The sequence below is a fragment of the Astyanax mexicanus genome, chromosome 8 (assembly GCF_023375975.1).
Source record: "Astyanax mexicanus isolate ESR-SI-001 chromosome 8, AstMex3_surface, whole genome shotgun sequence".
In the NCBI taxonomy this organism is placed as follows: domain Eukaryota; kingdom Metazoa; phylum Chordata; class Actinopteri; order Characiformes; family Acestrorhamphidae; genus Astyanax; species Astyanax mexicanus.
In genome coordinates, this window is record NC_064415.1 from 41904592 (window position 1) to 41928553 (window position 23962).

Here is a 23962-nt window from a genome sequence, read left to right on the forward strand (position 1 = left end):
TGATGGCACAAAACATAACATATTTTTTGTTCATACTGTCTGCAATCAAATAAAAGTCAAAGTAAATGTAAGAAACAGTGTGTTGTAATTTTTTGTTGTGTTGTTTGTTTTCTTCCAAGATTTTCTGATTCTGAATTCTATTTCATTTTATCTTGATTAAAACTAAAATAAGAAAATTAACAGTTTAACTTAACTGTCAATTTATTCAAACACTTATCTATTTATTTAAAATAAAAATAAAGCATGACTGATTATATTCTGCATAATTCCATTTCAAAGTTTTCCTCACTGGTTCAGCTGAAGACAGAGCTGAGAAACCTTTCACGTCTGCATCCTCTCTTTTGGTTCTTCTCCTGCGTCGTGTCCTTTTGACCCTGCTGTCCTCTAAGCCATCTTCGCTACTTTCTGTGCCCTCTGGATTAAAGTTAACGTCCAACACGCTGAGACGTTGAGAATACGGACGTTTGTACTCCAAAGGTACTTTCCTTTTTAAGAAAGGGAATGGAGATTTGTGGAATTTTGGTGCTGGGGTGTCCTGGTCAGAGTTAGTTTGGGGTTGGCTAGCAGCAGTCTGTGTGGATGATTTCAGGTTTGGCTCTGGGCTGCTGGACTGAAGGTCAAACGGCACGTTGCTGGTGGAGAGTTTTTGGCGAATCTCCAACACGGCTGCACCCAAGGTTCCATCGGCGTCTGGTTCAGTGTCAGAGCCCATACCGTCATAGGCAGAGACCACCCCAGACTCCTTCTCTAACACGCTGAACACCAGGCTCTTACGCTTGGTCAGCAGGCTGGGCCGAGACAGCTGGGTGCTCTGCAGGGCAATCCAATTACCGTCTGGACTCTGCAATACTGAGGATGCACACAGACATGCAGCATAAATAAACAACAATAACTGCATACAAGTACAGACAGAAGTGCCTTAAATTCCAGATTTTACTAATCTAACACAGCAGCTGTAACTGGTAAATAAATGATGAGATGCATCAGGTGTGTTTGAGTCAGAGGTGGAAACATGTCACTTCACACAGCACTTCTCTTCTATGTTCACACAGCAGGTGAATGAGGCCCAAATACTTAGGGACCTATTTTAGCAATATATAGATGTCAATTGCGCATTATGCAGCTGGATTTAGGGTGTTTCAATTGTCTTTGGTATCATGATGTACACAGTTCGAAACGCGCAAAAGGCTTACACGTATACTTAAACTTTTAATTAATCATGGGTGTGTTTTGCGCATACCAGGAAAAAAAAACAATCAGCGTGTCACTTGCCATTTCCTTTAGGAGCCAGGTGCGCACTGACTTTGGTGTGTTAGTATCTTAACATGGTAGTGCTTTTGTGCGTCTCAGAAGCATAAACTGGCCTGCGAATTCACACTGTGAAGGTACGCCAGCAGGTAATTTATGGGAATAGCAATGTATGTGTAAGGAGCGTGGGTGTATGCATGCCTCACGCACTGTGCACCTGCGTAGCTAAGGTATGGATGGGTGATGATTGACTGTTGTCAGAGTTTAAATCGTTCAGTGGCGCACCTGTGTTCTCCACTGCCACGATAGAAACACGCCAGAAATATACCTAAACACGCCCGATTTAGAGACCAACAGGCCCATCAGCAGGCCTATTAATGGTCGCGGATGCGTGAAAGATGTGAAAATAGACTGCTGACTGGGTGTAAGGTAGCAAAGAGCATTTGCCCATGTAAATGACATGTAAATGTGCAAATCAGCAAAGCTTTATGCCACGTTTCGTTGTTTCGTTGTCATGGCTAGTTATTTGATTTTTGTAGTTTCTTACTCACAGCCCTTTTTTCAGACAGAGTCTTATTGTTGTAAATCAGATATTTATTGCATTACGACATTCTGAGGCGCCTATATCGTAATTGAAAATTTCAGATTTTGTGCGTTTTTCCCTCACTCACACTTCCACACAAATGACACATCTGTGACACATAAGACATAAAGGTTGTATTTGGGCCACTTTTACCTGTTGTGTGACCAGAACCTGGCTGCCACATTACCCAGCACTATATAAGTATATATATATAAGTGACTATATATAGTTTTCCCATGCACCTGATTTAAAATAAACCCATAACTACTGTCAGTAGATTTAAGATCACACTCAGCATAAGCGAGAATATAAACCAGCATATTTGAGTCACATATTACTGCTTATAATTGATTAACTGGAATTAAGTAAATTTGATGCAAAACAATATAAAATATGAGTTACTACCAATTTAAAGTATAGAACCACAGATGAGTCTATTATAAAGGATGAATATAGATGAATACTATGAAGTGAAAACATCATTAGATTTCTAAACTTAACATACTCATATATTTCTTTATTTCTTTAAACTTATCTTTATCTTAAAAGCTATTGCCATATGTACAACTGCACATCAGCACATGATTAAAGGTATATTTATATAGAGTCATACTGGAAGTGTCCATTCGATCCACACTTTTCCAGCTAGGAAGGGTTGGGGCAGAGACTCCATCCTTCTTCAGTCCCTGTGTACAGTCTTTACAGAGCACTGGTCTCTGCTGGGCTTTGTCATTTTGATGCCGTTTTTCATCTGTCAGGAGAGAGACGGCTGATCGGGACCTCTGGGAAGAAAAATTAGATAAAAACAGCACAACAGTGAGCCATAATGAAATGATACTGCAGTAAAGCTCCAATAGTGGTTGGTTGTGCCAAAATATGTCTTGTGCATGATAAAGGCATACTGCTATGCTTCTGGCATGTACGCAAAAGTGGCAAACTTAATAATTCATTGTGAAAAAACACCCCCAAAAAAATAACATTAAGTCTTATTCACACACAATTCTGAAAAATCTTCTTGTATCAAGCTTTTGTACAGATTTCACATTCTGAACATACTGCTGAACATTTCTGTAGTTTTAAACAAATCACAAATTCTTTATAAGATTAATTATATGGTGAATTAGTCCCATTTAAACAATATAATGATCTAATGCTATATTGTACTGCCTTAAGAATTAGATTACAGTGATAAAGAACAGCCAAATTACCCATATGGAGACTTTGGGGCTGGACTGACAGGCCATGGCACTCCGTGGTCGATTAGTGGGAGAAGAAGGGAAGTTCACATCAGTCTTCTGATCAGGAGGCCAGTCTACATTACTCTCTGGCTGTGTCTCAGATTCTTCTTTTTTCCTGCGGATAATCTAAATCAGAAGACAAGGGGCTTCAAATGATACATCATTTCCTAATTCCAGATACAAGACGTGTGTTGGAATGGTTCTTATGAGGATTCACAAAAACAGATTAGCCACATCTAGCTAGATTACATATTTTCCACACAAATAAATACAATGTTAATAATAATATGATAAAGTAATTAACAAATACACAAAAAATTAAATGTGTCTTTAAACTGAATTAACTTATTAGGCCTTAACTGACCAAGTAGGACAAGGTTGAGACTTTTCTTTGGAAATGATTAGCTGTTTCTCTAAGCAGGGTCCTTTCACAACAAGTTTCATGTTTTGGACATTTTTTAACATATTGGAACTTGCTCACTAAAGCTGACAGGTCTTTGGCCTTTTGTGCTCTAGAAACTCCATACCTCTCATACCTCTCATTTTCCTTTCTTTTAAGGTAACTATAGATTGTGGACATAAACATGGATGAGAGGCATTTTATGAGTGACATTATTAGCCGATAATGCACTGTAACCGAAGTTCTCCATGTATTACTCCAACTAGCAACGATGCATTGCTTTCCAGCGAAACAGCACAGCTACAAACAGAGCAGCAATGGAACTATTTTAACTGGCAGAGTTCATAACCAAACAGATTGTATTTTCTCATCCTCTTTAACTCTTTCAATAAACAGTGATAATGAAATTGTAGTATAATTGCAATAATACACTCGAGGTTTGGGCTATAACATTTAATATTACACGTTATAGCAATCCCTGGTGTGTAATATTGCTTAATTATCACTTTAATAAATATAAATACTTGGATACACCCATCCAAGCACTTATAGCTAAAAAAAATGTAGAATGTTAAATTTGTTTATAATAAATTACACTTATAGCAGTTAATTTATAATATTTGTAATATCTATTTTACTGTCTTAGTTTTTATATTTTATTGCTGTGTATATTATATAGTTCAACCAGCATTTTGTGATTAATCTTTTCCCCAATTCTTATATATTTGAAAAAAAAAACTGTAAATAGTAAATGCACTGAACTTTGTCATAGAGAACAATAATAAATCTGAATCAGTCTTGAATACTCTGCTACTCACTTTCTGCACGATGGTTGTGGTTAGCTCTTCTATCAGTTCTCCTCTGTTGTCCCGCAGGTAGGAAGCTTCATTCTGTTTCTCCTTTAGAAGGAAAAAGAAAAGAGAGAAAAAAGAAATGTTAGTAATGTCATACTCTAGCAGTGCTCTGCTTTATGATATCCTGCAGGGAGATGAAGGAGGAGCTGGAATGAGACACACAAGTGGAGTTCTGTCCATCTGTTCCCAAGGTTGGCAGCGGTTCAGTAGTTACGCTGGCTACAGAGCTGTTGATCTGAGCTTATGGTCAGTCTATGTGATCAGCGTGGGCAGAGAGCATGCTGGGTAATCAGGGTGCATTAATGTAAGCTACATGTTCATTTGGGTGACCATTTATATGTGGAATTTATACATGATCTGTGTCTTTTCATAGATCCATGCTTATGCAATACAAAGGCTCTAATATTACCAAAGTGGACTGCAGTTCAGATAATCAGACAGAACCTCTCTAAAGCCCAGCACTTTTCATTTATTCAGTAATTGAAAAAGAGGATGAACTGAAAGATGCAAACAACTCAGGGGGCTTGCAGTGCTGGATTAGCGGATGGTATTAAGAGATCATGAAGAAAATGATTTCCAATAGTGCTTAAAGAGCTTTGTGATATTAGAAAGTGGACCTAAAGACCTTTCAGCCCCTGCAAACACAGGGAGTATGGTGACAATAAGCACTCACATAAAATACATTCCAAATCCTTTCCAAATATATGTTCTAAATATAAACCTGTGCCTCTACTAGAGCAAAAAGATCACGATAAAGACACTTACAAAATGTATTATGACCCTGGGAAGATTTTAAGCCAGACTGGCCTCTCAGTGTAATGTCTTTAGATTTTTTTTTTTAAATCAGAAACTTATCATAAACATAAAAGGGAAGAAGTACTTTGTTATCTGTATAAGTCTCTGCTTTGGCAATGGCTTCATCTATAGCCTCTTCTGCCACACGTAGTGCCACACTGATGGTTTCTGCCATGCTGTGCTCTGGAACAAAACAGAATAGCATTAAATCATTAAAACAACATAAAAGGTTGTTCTATTACACTTTGTACTGCATATAGTGCATATATTACATCACAGTTTATACAGTTGCAAGAAAAATAAACTGATTCCTTTGAAATTACATGGATTTTTGCATGTATTAATAATAAAATGTAATTAGATTTTTTTCTGATTTACAATTATAGACCAAAACATTATAACAACATCAATAAACCCAAAATGCTTTGAATGCACAGCCATGCTATAGCTTCAACACAAACGGCTAAAGCCTCTTAAGACTTTTAACCCTCCTGTTATGTTCCGGGTCAATTTGACCCGTAAAACTCTGCATCGCTTGCCACTGTGTGTCAATCTGACAACTAGTGCTGGGCGATATGGGAAAAATCATATATCACGATATGGAATTTTTTCATATCACGATAACGATATATATCATGATATACATTTATATTAATAAATTATAAATAAATTAACAAACACGAAAATGAGGGTATTCAATCTGTAATTTCAGTTCGTTTTAGTTTTTTCTTTTAATTATTGTTTTTAATTAGTTTCAGTTAAGGAGAACTTTCACTTTCAGTTTTCGTTATTTCGTTCGTTTTTGTTAACAATAATACTTGGCTATATGGTGATTATCAGGCCATAGCTTTATATAAAATAAAAATATTATTAAAAAACAGATGACTACATCACAGACTATTTCCTGGAGCCCATCCCGCCCGAGGAAAGTGATGTTAATAACAATTAATAACAATAATTATATAGTTGCATACTAGAGTTTAGATTGTCTGCCCGAACCCGAGCCTGAACACGAGCCTGACTGACCCGATGCCCGAATTTGGACCGGCGAGAATTCTTACTGCTTTCCTGGTGCGCTGTTGGGTTCAGCTGGTGAAAATGGTCTGTGACGTGACTTAGAACTAAGTTCAATGTAGTGCGTTTAAAGCTCAGCAGGTGGATTAATGGGTGCGCGGCTCGCAGGGATTTGGCGCTTCTTCTACTGCTTACGGTCTGCATGACATTCAGTCTCTCAGCCTGCCAGTCAGACTACAGTGTCAGCATATAAATCACGTGCGTTTTCCTACAGGACAAACCATTTAAACATGCGGATGAGATCTCAGCACCCGATAAAAAAAAAATCACACAGTGCCTGTCTGGCCTAAAGTAGTTAGATACAGCTATTAAATTAATAAATCAACATTAATTAAAAAGACCAGTGAGAAGTTCTGTATGCTAAATAACAAATAAGGCAGCAACAAGCTAGAAGCTAATAGCAACATTTAATAAAAACAGAAAAATAGATATAAAATAGGAAAATAACCAACTAAACTGAGCTCAAAACGCTAAAAGAAATATAATCTAACGAATTCTAAAAGATCAAAACGAAATAGTGAACACTCAAAGCAGTAGCTTAAAGACAGAATATAAAGCTTTACCAGCGCTATGAGATGCGACACCTATAGAACAGAAGGGGCAGGGGCAGCGTGACGGTTCAAGTGAAATAATTAAAATAAATACACAACAGAGCGCCGTGTACCACATAAAATCAGATCCTCACCAAAAATAGAAAACCATGATAGACACCCAACCCTAACGCAATCACATTTTATCATAGCCTACTTTATATATCTGCATGAATAACTGATGAAATTACTGTAGAAACGATAGGGTAAGTAGCACGATAGACACTGTTCTATCAGCCCCACGATATTTATCGTCATATCGCACAGCACTACTGGCAACCACCAAGAGCTTCGTGTCTGGGGAGGAGAGAGTGGTGCAGAAAACTCTATGCAGTGTTTAGAAATTGGACTCCTGTAGCTATTTTAGTCACTTGCTCACATTTCCTACTGATTGCTCCTTTAAAACATTTAATGTGTCACTTACCTTCACTGTGCTTGTAGAATGTGGTATCGCTCTCATACATACTGTCATCATTGCCCAAACTTTCATCATAAGTACTTTCTTCTGTAAAAAACAACAACAACACATCATTTAGGCACCAACTTAAACAATTCTTAATTTATTGTTACTTTTTTATTACTATATAAGACACTGACTAGTTGTAACCTCAGTGACAGATTTAGCATTAGCATAAATTCTATGTATTTGATTGGGTAAAAATACACATTTCCCAAAAATGCATTTTTCCATACGTAAGTGGCCAGTTGTGCAACTGCACTACTGAGGTCTTGTGCACAGTATTATGGTCTTATCCTGGAACATACTGTAAGCCTAGGCTGAGGATTACCATTGCTTAATAGTCATTAATATCTATTTCAACTGAAATGCAACAAACAATCCTGCACATATGGCATGCATTTGCCATATGTATCCATGTATCCACATGTATCCAAGACAAAACGTTAAAGGACTCATTGGTACAAATTCAATAAATTATGATTAAAGAGGAATAAGATTAATAACTGGAGATGCAATGTTTATGCAGCCCTGGAAAAATGTACTTAAATTGCACTGATGGGATTAAACAATATTAGCAAAGTGAACTTAGTTTTAAAGGTCTCATTACATAGTTTTTAAATTTATTTTAAAATGTCTGGTTGTGGTCTCTAGTATGAATGAATGCTATGTGAGCCGTTTTTTGCGGAAAAAAGCACTGCTTTAGATCACTGAAATAGATTTGGGCTCTTGCACACACATGCAAATACATCACCTCTGATTGGCTAAGAGGACTGCAGCAGAGAACACCTAGCTGCCCCCCATGGTCAGTTTTACAGCTCTCAAATTCAAAGGACAAAAGACTTGGTGATCGGGGAGTTCCACCACGTTGAAGCCCCAGAGTCCGCTCTATATCTCAAAATCCGACCGAAACGGCTCCTGTTTTGACCGGTGTTCTGTCGAGTTGAGCTGCCTTCTAAAACCGTGCTTCCATAGTGTAAACCTACAGTTACTCACACATGATAGCTAATGCTGACCAACTATGTAAACAGAGCTGTAAACAGAAACAGAGCTTTGAGCTCCTCCATAGCTATAGCTCCTAATGCTGTAGCCCGGGTTCAGCCCCGCCTGTGGGCAGTCCTGGGCTGAGGTGGGCGAGGCCATGTAGTCACTGGTTGACGTAGACACCCTAACGTCTCTCTGATCAACTCGTATTTCTGAGGATTTTCTTTTACTAGCTACTGCAGACAGTGGAGGCTGAGAAACATACTTCATATGCAGCATCATATACAACTCAGACAGACTTATAGTATTTCACAAAGAACAAGAAAAAATGGATTTTTGCAGAATTAGACCTTTAAGCCCGAATCAACAAACTCTTGGACACTGCATCAAATGCTAAAAAGGCTAAAACCTAAAAGCATTTTGAGGCATAACTGTATTCCCTAGACACTGTGTCATTTGTGGAAATCAGAAAGGTTTATCTAACTAGTCTGAAAATACATGACAGAATCTTGAACACACAATTTACCAGCAGCATTCCCACTTCAGCAGTCAGTGAGATTGCTCAGAGTGTTTAAGGACACATCATTTTTGATAGATAGCAGATGACACAAACAGAGACTTTATATGACCCCTGGAGATCTTTAAAAGCCTCCCCCTGAGCTACTGAAGGTCAGAGGGCTTCTGATGTCACCACCCACTGCTTTAAAAAAAAGCACCTGCCCTTTTTCTAATCCCACACGTTCTTCCAGACATATATAGAACATATAGAATACCAGTCAAATGTTTGGACACATCGTCTCATTCAATGATTTTTCCCTACATTGTAAATTAATACTGAAGTCATCCAGACTATGAAGGAACACATAAGGAATCATGTAGAAACGTAAAAGTGTTAAACAAATCAATATACTCTGTGAAGCATTTAGGTGACTCTTATCTGGTCTGCTGTTAACCTGCGATTTCTAAAGCTGTTATCTAGACCAATTTTACAGGATGTTTTGACAGATCAATGTACCTTTTTTTTTTTTTTACAAAAAAATATATATTATATACAAACATATGTCTTAATTTGTGATGCAAATATTAATAGAATGTATATACTTGCCCATATACTTGTCCTTCACTATAAGGCGCACTTAAAATCTTTTAATTTTCCCAAAAAATTGTCAGTACACCTTTTAATCCAGTGCTCCTTATGTATGAAGTTTACCAGTCAGGTTGTAAGGAGCAGTAAAGCCACTCAGCTGAACAACAGCGCTATACAGGAGTTTCAGTTTAGTTCTTCCCTGCTACTTCCCTGTTCCGACGTGAGCTCAGCGCTAGCTCTTTTGTCGTTCAGAGATGAGTATGATCAGACTGTGTGTTTACCGTGTTAAAACAAGCTACGTGAAATAAACCGCCAGCTAATATCACCCTGGCTTACCGGAATCCTAAGTGGTTAGCCGCGAATGCTAATGCTGCTGTAGGTAGATGTGTAGATTAATATCCAGCACTTGTTTGACTTTAATAGAAAAGGTTTTTTAACAATTACAGTTTTGTTTAATTTAGTTACCCCCCCCCACCACCACCCAGAGACGAGACCTGCTGAATCAGAAGGAAAACATGGTGACACCCCTGTTCCTTACTAGTGTTGCATAATGCGCTTCATGATCCAGTGCACTTTATCTATGAAAACAGATCAGAAAATAGACGTGCACTGATGCACGTGCGCCTCATAATCTGGTGCGGTTTATAGTGTGAAAAAATATATTTATTCACTAATAAATTGTTTGATTCAGACAAACTAAATAAACTATGCCAATGCCACCTCAGCAGTGTTGCAGCAGTTAGCTAAAATCCAGCCTAAAGAGTGTTGGAGTGGTTAGCTTCAATGCTAACAGCCAGCCATGGCTGTTTTTCTGAGCTGGATTACTCGCCAAACGTTTATGTTAAGTTTTGATATGTGTATTGTGTCTGTAGGTTACTCTGAACCTGTGTTATGAAGCTCACTGTAGCGGTTTAGCCACAAGCTTTAGAGAGAGATTCTAACTATTTTAGAGAGATTCTACAAGTTTACAGCAGATCGATGCCACCTTATTGGTTGAATTAGTAAACAGAAAAGTATTGCTGTTTTAAACATGATATGTGTATTATATCTGTATTTTGCCCTGGTCTTCAGTTATAAAGCTCAGAATGCTGGCATGTAGCCATCAGAGTAATGCGGCCCGTTTTTATTTCCTTTGTGCCTGGTGTACAGAGCTCACACCACAGGGAGGTATTTTCAGGACATATTTTTCTCTCCATCTCTCTCAGGTCACAGGGGTCTGCTGAGGTGACACTCATGCCCAGGCACACTCCCTTATCTGCAGTGAAAGTGCTTCATCCATACTTAATGTGCCCATGACCGACGCTTACTGCCCTTATCTGCTTTTTTTCTTGCCCAGTGTTTGGTGAGGTAAAATCAGTGCTGAAGCTGACAAGCGTATAGGGCCACAAAGCCCTGGAGCACGAGTTAGAGCACCGTGCCTAAGTCTCACTGTGACTAGACTCATGTTCACCGAGTTGAAAATGAGCTTTAAGGATTAGGTAGGAGACAATTTACACATTCAGCATTCAAGCTTCAAATTACTGATCATGCAGTAACAAATACATACACAACGGCCTTTAACCTAGCACAATTAGCATGAGTTTTATATGAGTTTATATGAGTTCAGCATCAGATCTTGCTTTCATGATTTATTCATTTGTGCTTGAGGCTTCAGATGCATAGCAAAATCCTCACAGCTGAATTAATGCCAAAAGTGCAAATCTCTGACATAATGATTTTATTTTATCACCTCTAAGGTTGTAAGGAAATTATTCAATGACTCATGGTTTCTTAGATTTCAATATTCTATTAGTCAGACTACATTATTTACATATGACTCAGTGTTACTTAAGCAAGAACACAACAGGCAAGCATAGTTTTGCCAGACCAACATTGGCTGCATAGAATAGTGGCATCTATGGCACTATATTACCATAGTTTAATGTGTAGTCTCAAAGTTTTTTGGTCGAATTCTCCATAACAAGCATGAAAAAAAGATCGCTAGTAGTTTGTCTCAGTAGCTAGCTTATCTTAGTTGCTAGTTCCACCTTAAATGGTGCAACAGACGGCAGGGGCTGCAGCATTTAAGGCAGAATGGAAAAATAAAGAACTTCGGGTTACTGAACTTTTGTGCTATTTTACACCCGGCACGTAGTATGCCATAATGCTAATTGCTATCTTAAACCTTTATCTTAACAGCCACACCTTGCACCTGCGCCACTAAAATTGCGACCAAGCTTACAAATGTATCTGAACTGATGGGCGTGATGGTCTGGAAGTTAAGTGTGTTTGGGTACATTTATGGTATATTGCAATCTTGGAAGGAAAACACAGTTGCACCACTGACTGATTAGAACCTTGACAACAGTCATCAGTCAGACGTTTATTGCTAGGCTGGTAACACAGGTGCGCGGCATGCACACATCCCTGCTCATTACAAACAAGGACACTCCGCAGTGTGCAAACCCAATGTTTACATCAACAATAAACACACTACAAAATAATATAACATTGCTGTTTCTGTAAATTACCTGCAGGAACACCTACACAGCATTAATGCGCCATGACTCTTAACGCCAATGGCAATTAACATACTGAATAGTTTATTTTACAGGGTGCACAAAACACATACATGATTCATTAAGAGAATTAGTATGTGCCTTTAACATATTTTATGCTGCGCAAGATGTATTTTTGTTGCCTCCTTACAATACAAAAGACACACAGACACAACCTAAATCAAGCTGCACAGTGCATGGTTAATGGCACACCTATAGATTGGTATAATGTGCAATACTAACGCCATCATAGCAACAATGGACAAGGCTAAAGGCACATTTACATTTTTCAGTTAACACTGGGTAGCGGTGCTGTGCAAGGCTGGCAGCCAGTGTGGTTGCAATACTAACGTCACAACACTAGGTGAGGCTAAACATTCATTTACACTTTCGATTACACGAGCCACTGATTCTTCCATTTTTGCGGTATTTCCTGAAAAGTAGCAGTACGAAGAAATACAACATAAAATACAGTTGAAAGTCCATTTTGAATGAAGCGTGAGGCATGGTCCAACACAGGGCCAGTGAGTGGGAGTGGAACAATCATGTTTGTGTGTCATTTGTGAGAGATCACATGCTCTCACACACTGCTACTTACGGATTTGTGCAAATACAGAGTGGAATACATAGCGGAATAAGCTAGAGTAAAGGGTGCTACGTAACTTTCTGTACCAAGACAAATGCATTCATACCACTGTAACAGTTATATCCTGTCCAATGGATTTTCAAATACAATACTTTCTTAACATTATTATAATCAACCATTACTGATGCTCAGAGGTGGAAAAAGTACTGAAAACTTGAAATTAATTAAAATTACCTTTACTTTGCTAAAATTCTACTCAAGTAAAAGTAAAAGTACCCATCTAAAAATCTACTTGAATAAAAGTAAAAAAGTACTCAATTTAAAATTTACTTTGAGTAAAAGTTACATAGTTACTTTTAATTATTTGATGTAAAAAAAGTACAAATCATAAATTAAATAATTATTAAATTAAATTATTTGGACATAAAACATTTTTAAGAACAAGTGGCATAGGTTTCTATGATCACTTTTTTTCTTTACTGTTAAAAGGTTATGGTCATATATGTGACTATAAACCGTATTTTTATAGTTTTACAGTTCATTATTGTTTTTTTTTAACTTGCCATTGCTATGCTTTAACTGCTATTTACATGTTTTTTAACGTTCAAGAAGATTGTTTAATGTTCCCAGTAAAAACTTAAGGAATTATCATTAAAAACATGAAATCATACAAAAAAAAATGTTTGTCGTAAAGCACATATCGACAGGTAGCATAACTCGTCAGAACACCGGTTCCCCCGAGCCTAGCACACAGACCCCAGGGTACACAGTTGATTCACACAGCGTCTCTCCCGCTAACAGTAATAAACACTGCTGGGAAAGGTTCAGCTGCGCTGCCATGGAGAACAAAACTGATGATTTTTTTTATTTAAACAATTTGTTTTTTTCCCAGCATTTAATTTTTTACTCAGTAACGGGGAGTTTTTCAAAGTAGTGAAGTAAATTACGTGTGTCAAAATGTACTTGAGTAAAAGTAAAATGACCTAATTTAAAAACTACTTTAAAAATTACAAATTACTCATACAATCTACTCAATTACAGTAATGTGAGTAAATGTAATTAGTTACTTTCCACCTCTGATGCTTGATATTTAATTGACTCATACAATATACTGGAGTGACTGGAGTAAAAGGAATGGAATTGCGCAATCGATTCACAGCTTGGACAAACGTTCCTCTTGTTCCCCAGACGAGCCCAGAAAAACTCTGGCTACAAGGAAGTAATTGTATCCCTTTTAAATATATTAATACTGTAGGTTGAAGGATAATATTAATGCACACTGAATTGAATTAATTTGTTAACTGGAGAAAGGGGAATTGTGGTTGATTTTAACACTGTAAAGCCTCTAATTGCTTCAGGAATAGCATATTGTAAATTGCTATTACAATATTTGTTTTTCTGCTAATAAAGTCTGATTTCTTAATATATTGTGTAATAATGTGGGGCAAAGTAAACCCAATAGTAATCAAAGCCCTAATTTTAAGCCTTTGTGTTTTATGTTATCCTACCAGTACAGTAAGTTACAAACCTATAAAAATACAGTTATATACAGTGAAACTGCCAGAATAAAATGTGTGGTACACATTTTTTTATCATACCGCCCAGCACTAATCAAGAGTATTATTTTTTTATTGTTTTATAATTATTGTAGTTCAGTTACTGCATGTAAAAACAAGATGTTTCAAATTTCTTATTAGTCAAGTCAAGTAGTTTTATTGTCAATACTGCATATGTACAGGACATACAGAGAATTGAAATGACGTTACTCTCCTTCCCAATTTTACAGCAAGTACAGATAATAGATATAATAAAGGAGAATGGGAGACACTATGTGTACAATACAGCAGGGACACAAATAGACATACATGAGACAAAAACAAGGTGCAGTGGTGTGGGGGAGGAATAGATATATAAATATAAGTAAATAAGTAAAAATAGATATATAATTATAATATAAAAGAGTGGGAGACACTATATGTTCAATACAGCAAGACACAATAAACATACGTAAGACAATAGTGCAATATTGATGGTGATTGAGATGGAATGACAGTAAAAATAGTAAATAACAGTAGTGCAAATACGGTATATGGTATATACCGTATTGTGACTGAAGCGTTGAAAACTGCCAGAGCTGCAGGCCAGTCCTCAGTGCTCATTCTGCTGGACCTCTCGGCCACCTTCGACACGGTCAACCACGACTTCCTCCTAACTATACTTTCAAACATGGGGATCTCAGACAATGTGCTGTCATGGTTTAGATCATACCACACTGGGCGCTCGTTCAAGGTGTTGTGGCAAGGACAGCTGTCCTCAGCCCACTCCCTATCCACTGGGGTTCCCCAGGGTTCGGTACTGGGTCCCCTTCTCTTCTCAATATACACTGCCTCTCCTGGTCAGGTTATCCACTCACATGGCTTTTCCTACCATTGCTTTGCTGATGACACCCAGCTATACCTGTCATTCTCACCTGAAGATAACTCAATCTCTGCACGGATATCGTCGTGTCTCTCTGACATATCCTCTTGGATGAAGGAGCATCACCTTCAATTAAATCTCTCAAAGACTGAACAAAACCATCTTTTCAACACAACCTCTCTATAAGCATCGACTCTCTCTCTCTCTCTCACCGACAAAGGTTGCTAGGAACCTGGGTGTTATGGTTGATGACCAGCTCTCCTTCACGCACCATGTGGCCTCAGCTGCTCGATACTGCCGCTTCGCGCTTTATAACATCAAGAAAATTAGACAGTTTCTGACGCAACAGGCCACCCAACTCCTGGTACAAGCAGTGTCATCTCACGCCTCGACTACTGCAATGCCCTGCTAACTGGCCTCCCGGCCTGCGTAGTAAAACCACTCCAAATGATCCAGAATGCAGCAGCACGTCTGGTCTTCAACCAACCAAAACGGGCACACGTCACCCCACTGCTCATTGAGCTCCACTGGCTACCAGTTGATGCTCGCATCAAATTCAAAACTCTTACAATCGCCTACAAGGTGATGACAGAACAGCTCCTTCCTACCTGCACTCGCTCCTGAAGGCTTACGCTACCTCCCGGCCGCTGCGCTCCTCCAATGAACGTCGCCTCGCTTTGCCAAACACTCACACAAAGCAATCCAGACTGTTCTCATACAGAGTTCCCCAATGGTGGAACAAACTACCTTCCACTACCAGATCAGGAGAATCTCTCGCTATCTTTAATAAACTCCTGAAGACAGAGCTCTTCAAAGAGCACTTACTCTCCTAACACCTCTAACACACTAACTACTTCTAACCCCATTTCCTTCTTCCCCTCCTTCACTTCTCTATCCCTTTATTTCCCTTCGACCTCCTTTAAGCCCTATCTAAAATGGGTTATCTAAATTCCTATTACTTTTGTACTTCATTATTGTAAGTCGCTTTGGACAAAAGCGTCTGCCAAATGAAATGTAATATAATGTATATAGCTTAAGGCTGGTAAAGTGAATGGGTGCGTAAGTCCTTAAAGTTCACAGTTTAATTAAGTGGAATTAAAGTGCGTATTGACAGTGCAAGTATATCAGTAGTGCAGGTGTTGTGTAGTGCAAGTCCGTTTGGAAGGGACCAGTACTTTGTGCATTGTAGTGCAGAGTTTCAGTACTTTATTAGTGGGGGGGTCAGGATGCTGAGTGAGTGTGTGCATTAGACTCAAGTTTTCCCAGCATCACACTTTATGTAGCTCACAACAGCTTGATTATTAGCAAATAAGTTGAATCTACTACATCACTGGTTTCGTTAACAGCACAGCACATGTCATCTACACTGAGAAAAACCTTGAAGTCACAAAGAGCTAAAGGAAGTACCTGTGAGTTCAGCAAGATCTCGGCCCTGTTCGGCAATGTGTCTCCTGTAGAGCGTCTTCAGGACTTTAGCACTGCCAAACCTCTTAAAGCGTCTCCTCACATTACTGTAGAACCACTCCAGAGACTGAGTCTTCAGCAGTCTGCAAAAACAAGTACAAACACACACAAATATAGCAAAGCAATTAGATTATGGGTGGGTGAAATGGCAAACATGATACTATTACATTTTCACAAAACATACACTGACATACAAAATTTAGCAGTATTCTATAATAACATGCTATATATTTTCAATTAAAGCTCCACTAGGTAGGATTTAAATTTTGTGCTCGTGGGCTCCCCCTACAGTTGTAGAGTGTAATAAATGTTTCAGCCGGATTAGTTTCTCTTTCTCATTTTCTGGCTTTCACAGACATATTCGGTCTCTTTTCAGCTTCTGCCAGAGTGTCTGTATGTTAGTTTGCAAAGAATGAACCAGTAGTCTTTGTAGAAATGTTAGAACTAAAGGTCAGAAAGCAGGTCGCAGTTCTCGCGAGCGTTGGTCGTGGCCACCTCTGAAAACTTAAAGTCTGGTTTGAGCTCAGAGGAGCCCGGCACAGACACGAGAGCACCACTATTCCTCCTACTACACCTCAATGCAGCGCTGCAGTAAGTTTCAAGCTGTAATTTTACTTCTATAAAAAAATAAAAAATTAAGGAATTCCTACCTAGTGCTGCTTTAAAGCTAAAAGAAACCCATTGTTCATTTTTTAAGTGAAAGAAATGTTCTCAGGAGTGATGGTGCTCCCAATATTTTCTGTCCATAATTTGTATGTTTAAGGAGTAAGGGTGAAGCACTTTACAAACTGTAAAGCATGTTGGTGGAGGCATCAAGCTTTGGGGAAAATGCTTTCAACTTGTATAGGTATAGGTCTACCTTAGAAATCTTCTGCATAACCTTAAACTATCAATCTAATCAATGACCCCCAAACACACATCAAAGGTTGTTATGGACTGGATGAATCAGGCTAGCATTATGTTTAAGAATGGCCTCATCAAGGTCCTGCCCTGAACCCTATTGAACATATACAGTGAGTCCAAGAAGTATTTGATCCCTTGCTGATTTTCTTCGTTGGCCCACTAATAAAGACATGATCATTCTATACTTTTAATGGTAGATGTATTCTTACATGGAGAGACAGAATATTAAAAAGAAAATCCAGAAAATAAATCTAAGGAATATATATTAATTGATTTGTATTTCATGGAGTGAAATAAGTATTTGATCCCTTAGTATTCATTAGCAGTTCTGGCTTTTACAGACCAGTTAGACACTCCCAATCAACTTGTTACCTGACCTGAAGCCACCTGTTCTCACTAATCACTTGTGTGAAAAACACCTGTCCACAGAATCAGACAGATCACACAGATTTCAAGTCTCCAACATGGGTAAAACCAAAGAGCTGTCACAGGACCTCAGAGTCAGAATTGTTGACCTTCACAAAGCTGGAATGGGCTACAAAAAGATTAGTAAGGTGTTGGATGTGAAAGTAACAACTATTGGTGCAATTATCAGAAAGTTTAAAGAGTATAACATGACAATCAACAGACCTCGGCCCGGTGCTCCAAAGAAGATTTCGCCTCGTGGGGTGGCAATGATGCTGAGAACGGTCAGAAATCGTCCTGCAACCACTCGGCAGGAGTTAGCAAATGACCTGAAGGCAGCTGGGACCACAGTTTGCAAGGAAACAATTGGCAACACTTTGCGCAACAATGGATTCACATCCTGCAGTGCCCGAAAGGTACCCCTGCTGAAGAGAGCACATGTGGAGGAGCGCCTCAAGTATGCCAATGATCATTTGAAAGATGAACCAAGTTATTGGGAGAAGGTTTTGTGGTCAGACGAGACCAAAATTGAACTTTTTGGCCTCAACTCCACCCGCCATGTGTGGAGGAAGAAAAATGCTGCCTATGACCCCAAGAACACTGTGCCCACCGTCAAGCATGGAGGTGGAAGCATAATGTTTTGGGGGCGTTTCTCTGCCAAGGGTACAGGGCTACTTCACCGCATCACTGGGAAGATGGATGGAGCCATGTACCGCACAATCCTGAGGGACAACCTCCTCCCCTCTGGCAGGGATCTGAAAATGGGCCGTGGTTGGGTCTTCCAACATGATAACGACCCTAAACATACAGCAAAGGCAACAAAGGATTGGCTCAAGAAAAATCACATTAAGGTCATGGAGTGGCCCAGCCAGTCACCAGACCTCAATCCGATCGAAAATCTATGGAGGGAGCTGAAGGTCAGAGTTGCCAAGCGACAGCCCACCAACCTTCATGATTTAGAGAGGATCTGCAAAGAAGAGTGGGCCAAAATTCCCCCTGGTGTGTGTGCTAAACTTGTGGTTAACTACAACAAACGTCTCACCGCTGTGCTTGCAAACAAAGGCTTTGCCACTAAGTATTGAGTGTGTTTGGCAAGAGGGATCAAATACTTATTTTCCTCATTGAAATACAAATTAATTAAAATATATTCTTTAAAATTATATTCTGGATTTTTGTCTTGATATTCTGTCTCTCCATGTTAGAATATATCTACCATTAAAAGTGCAGAAGGATAGTGTCTTTATTAGTGGGCAAACAAAGAAAATCAGCAAGGGATCAAATACTTCTTGGACTCACTGTATGTGCTTAAAAGACAGCTCTGTGTCAGGAAACCGATTATTTAATTATACTCCATCAATGCTGCCGAGAAGAGTGGCCACATAAACCACCAGAATTCCTTTAAAAGCTTTTTAATGGTATGTGGTCAAGGTGCAACTTGCTAAGGGACATTACACATTGTATATCAGATTAGCTGTATATTTTTGGCTCTTCATGTATAATTTTGGCTCTGTGTGAATTTCAGAAAACCACCACAAATAACGTTTTTAGGACAGATGTATGTTGTCATTCATTTTGCTAAGATAACTGTTAATGGAAATCAGTAAATGCCAAATACTATCCCCAGAAGTGTATGTAACCCCCTACTATAGTTTTACAGTGTTAAAATTTGATAAAATCATACAGATGTCTCTCCTCTCACTTAAATTTGTGTAAATTGTTAGCTCAGGGCTAAGCAGTGATGCTAACCAGGGTTGGCTATGCTACTAACCAGAGCTGAGTAGCGCTGATATCCGGGGCTGACTAACACTGCTATGGCTATGCTGCTAATCGGGGCAAGCTAGCGATGCTAACTGGGACAGTCTAGCACTGCTAACCAGGGCTGAGTAGCACTGCTAAACGCAGCTGGCTATGCTGCTAAGCGCAAAGAACTGAAATGTAACTTATGTATGAAAATAGACCTGAAAATAGACGTTCATTGACAGTGCGCTTTACAGTCCAAAAAATACGGTACTATGATTTGACAGTGATTTAGTTGTCTCCGGTAGTAGCTTTAAAATATGAACAGAGCTGCATCACTTTATCAAAACTGACAAGACTGCTATGAACAGATGGACCCATCCTAAAAATTCTCACATTGTACACAAGATCCATACTTATATATAACAATGCTAATATATAATTATGCACATTTATATGTTAAACTCAAATCCAGGCGACAGATATGACCTGTCAATCTGAATGGCTATACACAACGAAAGGAAAAAAACAGGGACGTCTCTGATCAGATCATTTTATTGTAAATCGATACCAATCACTGGATCACTTATATTGTTTCTCCATGAGTTCACTATAGACTATAGCAGTGGCAAGTGATCTCATGTCCCTCATGTCACCGAAGTTTATCTGTGTGTGTGTTTGTGAGCACTCGCACAGTTACACTGCTGAAGGCTCGCAGGCACCCTCTCTTTCACACATTCACGTGCACAAAAACACACACACACACACACACATATATAGTGTTATATGTAATGTAAAAAATTTTATATAGGCAGATACACTATCGTTTATTTCCTGCATTAAAGCTCTGTTACACTCAGTAAATCAAACCCTTAAACAATATTCTGAGATATTATAACACAGTAAAAATAAGATCTAGTCAAAATCTACTCTGCCAGGCCTAAACAAAACTACACTAGTTACTGTTTCCCTCCCCAAAATAAAAAAAAGGAATCATGATGTTAATTATGATTAATCACAGAATGTTTTTGTGTGACATTTTTTAGCTCGTTTACTTATGAAAAGATGCATATTATAATGAAACTAATTCATACTAGGGCTGTAACTAATGACTATTTTAGTAGTTGACTAATATGCCAATTATTTTTTGGATTAGTCGATAAGTCATGATTATTTTTTGTCATGCCCTCCATTTGTACTTCCTACTAGTGAGGACAGAAACTTCTAGGCCCCAAGACCAATTTTGCAATTTTGATAGTTTGACGTACCTCTAATAAGTAGTTACTATCACATATAACTAAATTTTAATGGAGCGTACAGTATCTCCTTAACACTTATCCAGCAGACATAAGTTTAATTAATGTTAGTAATGTTAATGGAGGAGTGAAGCCTAAAGGCATAAACTCACCTCAGCAGCTCTCCGCAGTAATTTCATTCACCACAGTTAATATAGGGCGTTTTCACACCAGCACTATTTGGTCCGGTTAAACCGAACCCTGGTCCGTTTGTAACTTTAGTGCGGTTCGATTGAGCAGGTGTGAAAACAGTAATCGCACTCGGGTGCGGATCAAAAGATCCGGTACCAAACGAACTCTGGAGCGGTTCGCTTGTGGTGAGAACGTGATCCGGTCTCGATCGGATCCAGCTTTTAAATATAAGCCATTTATTTGAGCTAAACTGCTGATAAAGCAAGCACAGTTTAAACTGATATATTAGCCAGATAACGCTAATTACCACAGCTGTGAACAAACACTGTGTCCGTGCACGCGCCGTCTGCGCTGCATTCACTGCTCACAGCCGCGTGACTCTGTTTATTATGTATAAATCTGCGCTGCACGTAGAAACACTGTGTTTGAAAGTGCAGCGTTTCAGCGTTCAGTGTTAAAGCACAGATATTTGCGCTGGAACACAAAATCTTCTCAATGTATTTATTTTTTCGTATATTTATATTTAACGTACTCCCGTGTCAGACAGCTCTGACCAATCAGAGGACACAGGCTGCTCGCGTGGTTTATTGATGCGTATTTTGGTGCGTTTACATTTATGCCTATGTGAAACCAGACCGAACAGAGCGAGGAAACGCTCCAAGTAAACGAACTCATTAACTGATTCGGACCAGAGAAACGAACTACAGGTGTGAAAACGCCCATAGAAGTCAGTGTTCAAACTGTACAGAACTAGTAAAGACAGGCTGTAGAGTTGTGTGGAGTCAGATGTTTTGTTTGTGTTTAATGGAGACAGTGCTGCTGTTACACTGTAATATGCCTGTCTCTCTCTCACACTCTTTCATGTGCTGCAAGTACAACCCACACTGAAACCACATTGGCCAACTAAGCATGAGGAGGGGCCAGTATTCGCTCTCTCACTATGAGTGTGTGTCTTCCTCTCTTTCCCTTTTTTTGTCTCCTTATGCTCTTTACCTCTCGCTCTAACACACATTAACGACGCATCAATAATGATTATTATATTGATTATTAACCGATTACACCAACTAATCGTTGCAGCCATAATTTATACAGCTATTTAGTACTAGTTTTGTGAAATACGCTGTTTTCATAGCTTTTGTTTTTTTTTTATAATAACTACAAATGAATTAAAAAAAATGCGGACAACAAAATTCTGTAATTTTTTTTTACTTGATTCACATTGTTTTCAGTTATTTAAATACTCTAAATTGCATGCAAAGTCTGTGAAGGCATACAGCAAGTACATGAAATGGCACTATTAAACTTTAATAATTATCAAAGCAGTTAGGGCAAAGTGAAAAGCTTAACGCCACAGCTAATCTCATTTCCTGGGCTCTGTGTAGTGCCACGTTGTGCAACGCATTTTTGATGGTTAGAGGCAAAGCATCCAAACGTAATAAACTCCCATTACAGAAACAGTACCCCATGCTGTCAGAGCCAATAAGTCTTTTAAGTATTAAATATAATACCCATTAACACACTTGAAATACACTCAGCCCTTATTAGAGATCCAAAGCTTGTTTTTTTAAGCACAGGAAAACTATCATGGAAATGAACAGACTTTATGTGAATTGTATGGGAACTTATATTTATAAAAAAAATAAACATCAAGAAAACTGAAGGCTGACCAGCAGAGAACCTTCACCAAGAACAGCATCTTTAGCCTCAAGCACCTCTAACTGATTTGTGTGCAGTGACAGCAGCATCACTGCCCAACCTGTAATCAGTCTTGTGACATATTAAGGCAGTAAAGCTCTCAGAGCTGCAATCACTCACCTGCTCTTCTCGCAGGCGGAGCAAAGCCAGCCTTTTTCGGTGCTGGAGTAGGAGCAGCAGCGCTTACAGATGTTGTAGTTGCAGTCCAGACAGCGGCGGCGCGGTTTGAGCAGGAAAGTGAAGGGCGAGCAGCAGCGAATGCAGCAGCGCTGGTTGAAGCCCTGCTGACGAGAGAGCAAAACACACCGGCTGTCCTCCTCATCCAGCTCCTGCTTTAAGTCACTGAGCGAGAGAGCGCGAGAGAGAGAGAGAGAGAGAGAGAGAGGAAGGGAGAAAGTGAGCAACAGGGAGCAAGAGAACAAAAAAAACAAACAATTAATAAAAATAAAAATTAATAAATAATAAAATCAGCTATGATTACACCCATACATATTACTGGAGTGAGTATATGTTTCTTAATAAAAAGAATTACAATACGAAAAAAATAAGAGACCACTTAAAATTATGTTTGATTTTACCAAATTAAAAACTATTATATAAAAAATTATAATCAAGAAGAAGACGGATGATCACAAGCCATCAAACCAAGCTGAACTGCTTGAATTTTTGCACCAGCAGTGGCATTAAGTTATCCAAAAGCAGTGTGTAAGACTGGTGGAGGAGAACAGGTCAAGATGTATGAAAACTGTCATTAAAAAACAGGGTTATTCCACCGATAATTTGAGGTCTAAAGTGGTTAAATCAGAGAAACTGATTTAGAAACTTAAGTGGTCTATACATTTTTTCCAGAGGTGTAAATGCCACACAAACAACTGCCAAGAACGGCCACATCGAATTTAATGTGTTCACAAAGAATGCTCAATAATGAAAGGCAGGCAGAAAAAGATACTTTAAGTAATGCACACTAAAGTTTCGGAAATGTGGTAAAATCATATTACTGTAGGGTGTAACGATGCACTCTGCTTGCGATTTAATTCGATGCAATTTACAAATCTGGATTTACAATTTGATTTCTTTCATGATATTTGGAACAAATTCTGAAAACAATCATTTCATAATTGTATAAACAATGCCAAATGCACCTTATATAAATGCTCCTTGTATAATATTTTACAGGTACTATTTATTATTAAGTATTATAAGTGGGGTTTTAAGCTTAAACAAACTCCTGTGCTGTTTAATTTCTTAATATATACATATTTTTTAAGTGATCTAGAGTGGATGTATCATAGTATAAGATGTCTAAGCTGAACAATGGTGAACAGTAATGAATGTAAATACGCTACTTAAATGTATCTTTACTTAATTATTTCCATTGTGGTGACTTTCATTTACTCAGAATTATCTGCATTTCAAATTAAAATATATATATTTTTTACTCCACTACACTATCTGAAATCATCCCTCCACCAAATGCCAC

General features: G+C 38.5%; 1 protein-coding gene across 4 annotated transcripts in view; it reads right to left on the reverse strand.

The window, feature by feature from the left end:
* Nucleotides 1-23962, reverse strand: part of myripa (myosin VIIA and Rab interacting protein a) — a 56386-nt gene that overhangs the window by 11545 nt on the left and 20879 nt on the right. For all 4 annotated transcript variants that reach the window (XM_022678026.2, XM_022678029.2, XM_049482525.1 and 1 more), the window contains 8 exons: nt 22603-22824; nt 16259-16398; nt 7207-7287; nt 5204-5301; nt 4288-4368; nt 3040-3195; nt 2445-2613; nt 290-849 (listed from right to left, as the gene is read on the reverse strand). In XM_022678026.2, the coding sequence (XP_022533747.2) occupies nt 290-849; nt 2445-2613; nt 3040-3195; nt 4288-4368; nt 5204-5301; nt 7207-7287; nt 16259-16398; nt 22603-22824 (1507 nt within the window). The remainder of the gene's footprint in view (nt 1-289; nt 850-2444; nt 2614-3039; nt 3196-4287; nt 4369-5203; nt 5302-7206; nt 7288-16258; nt 16399-22602; nt 22825-23962) is intronic.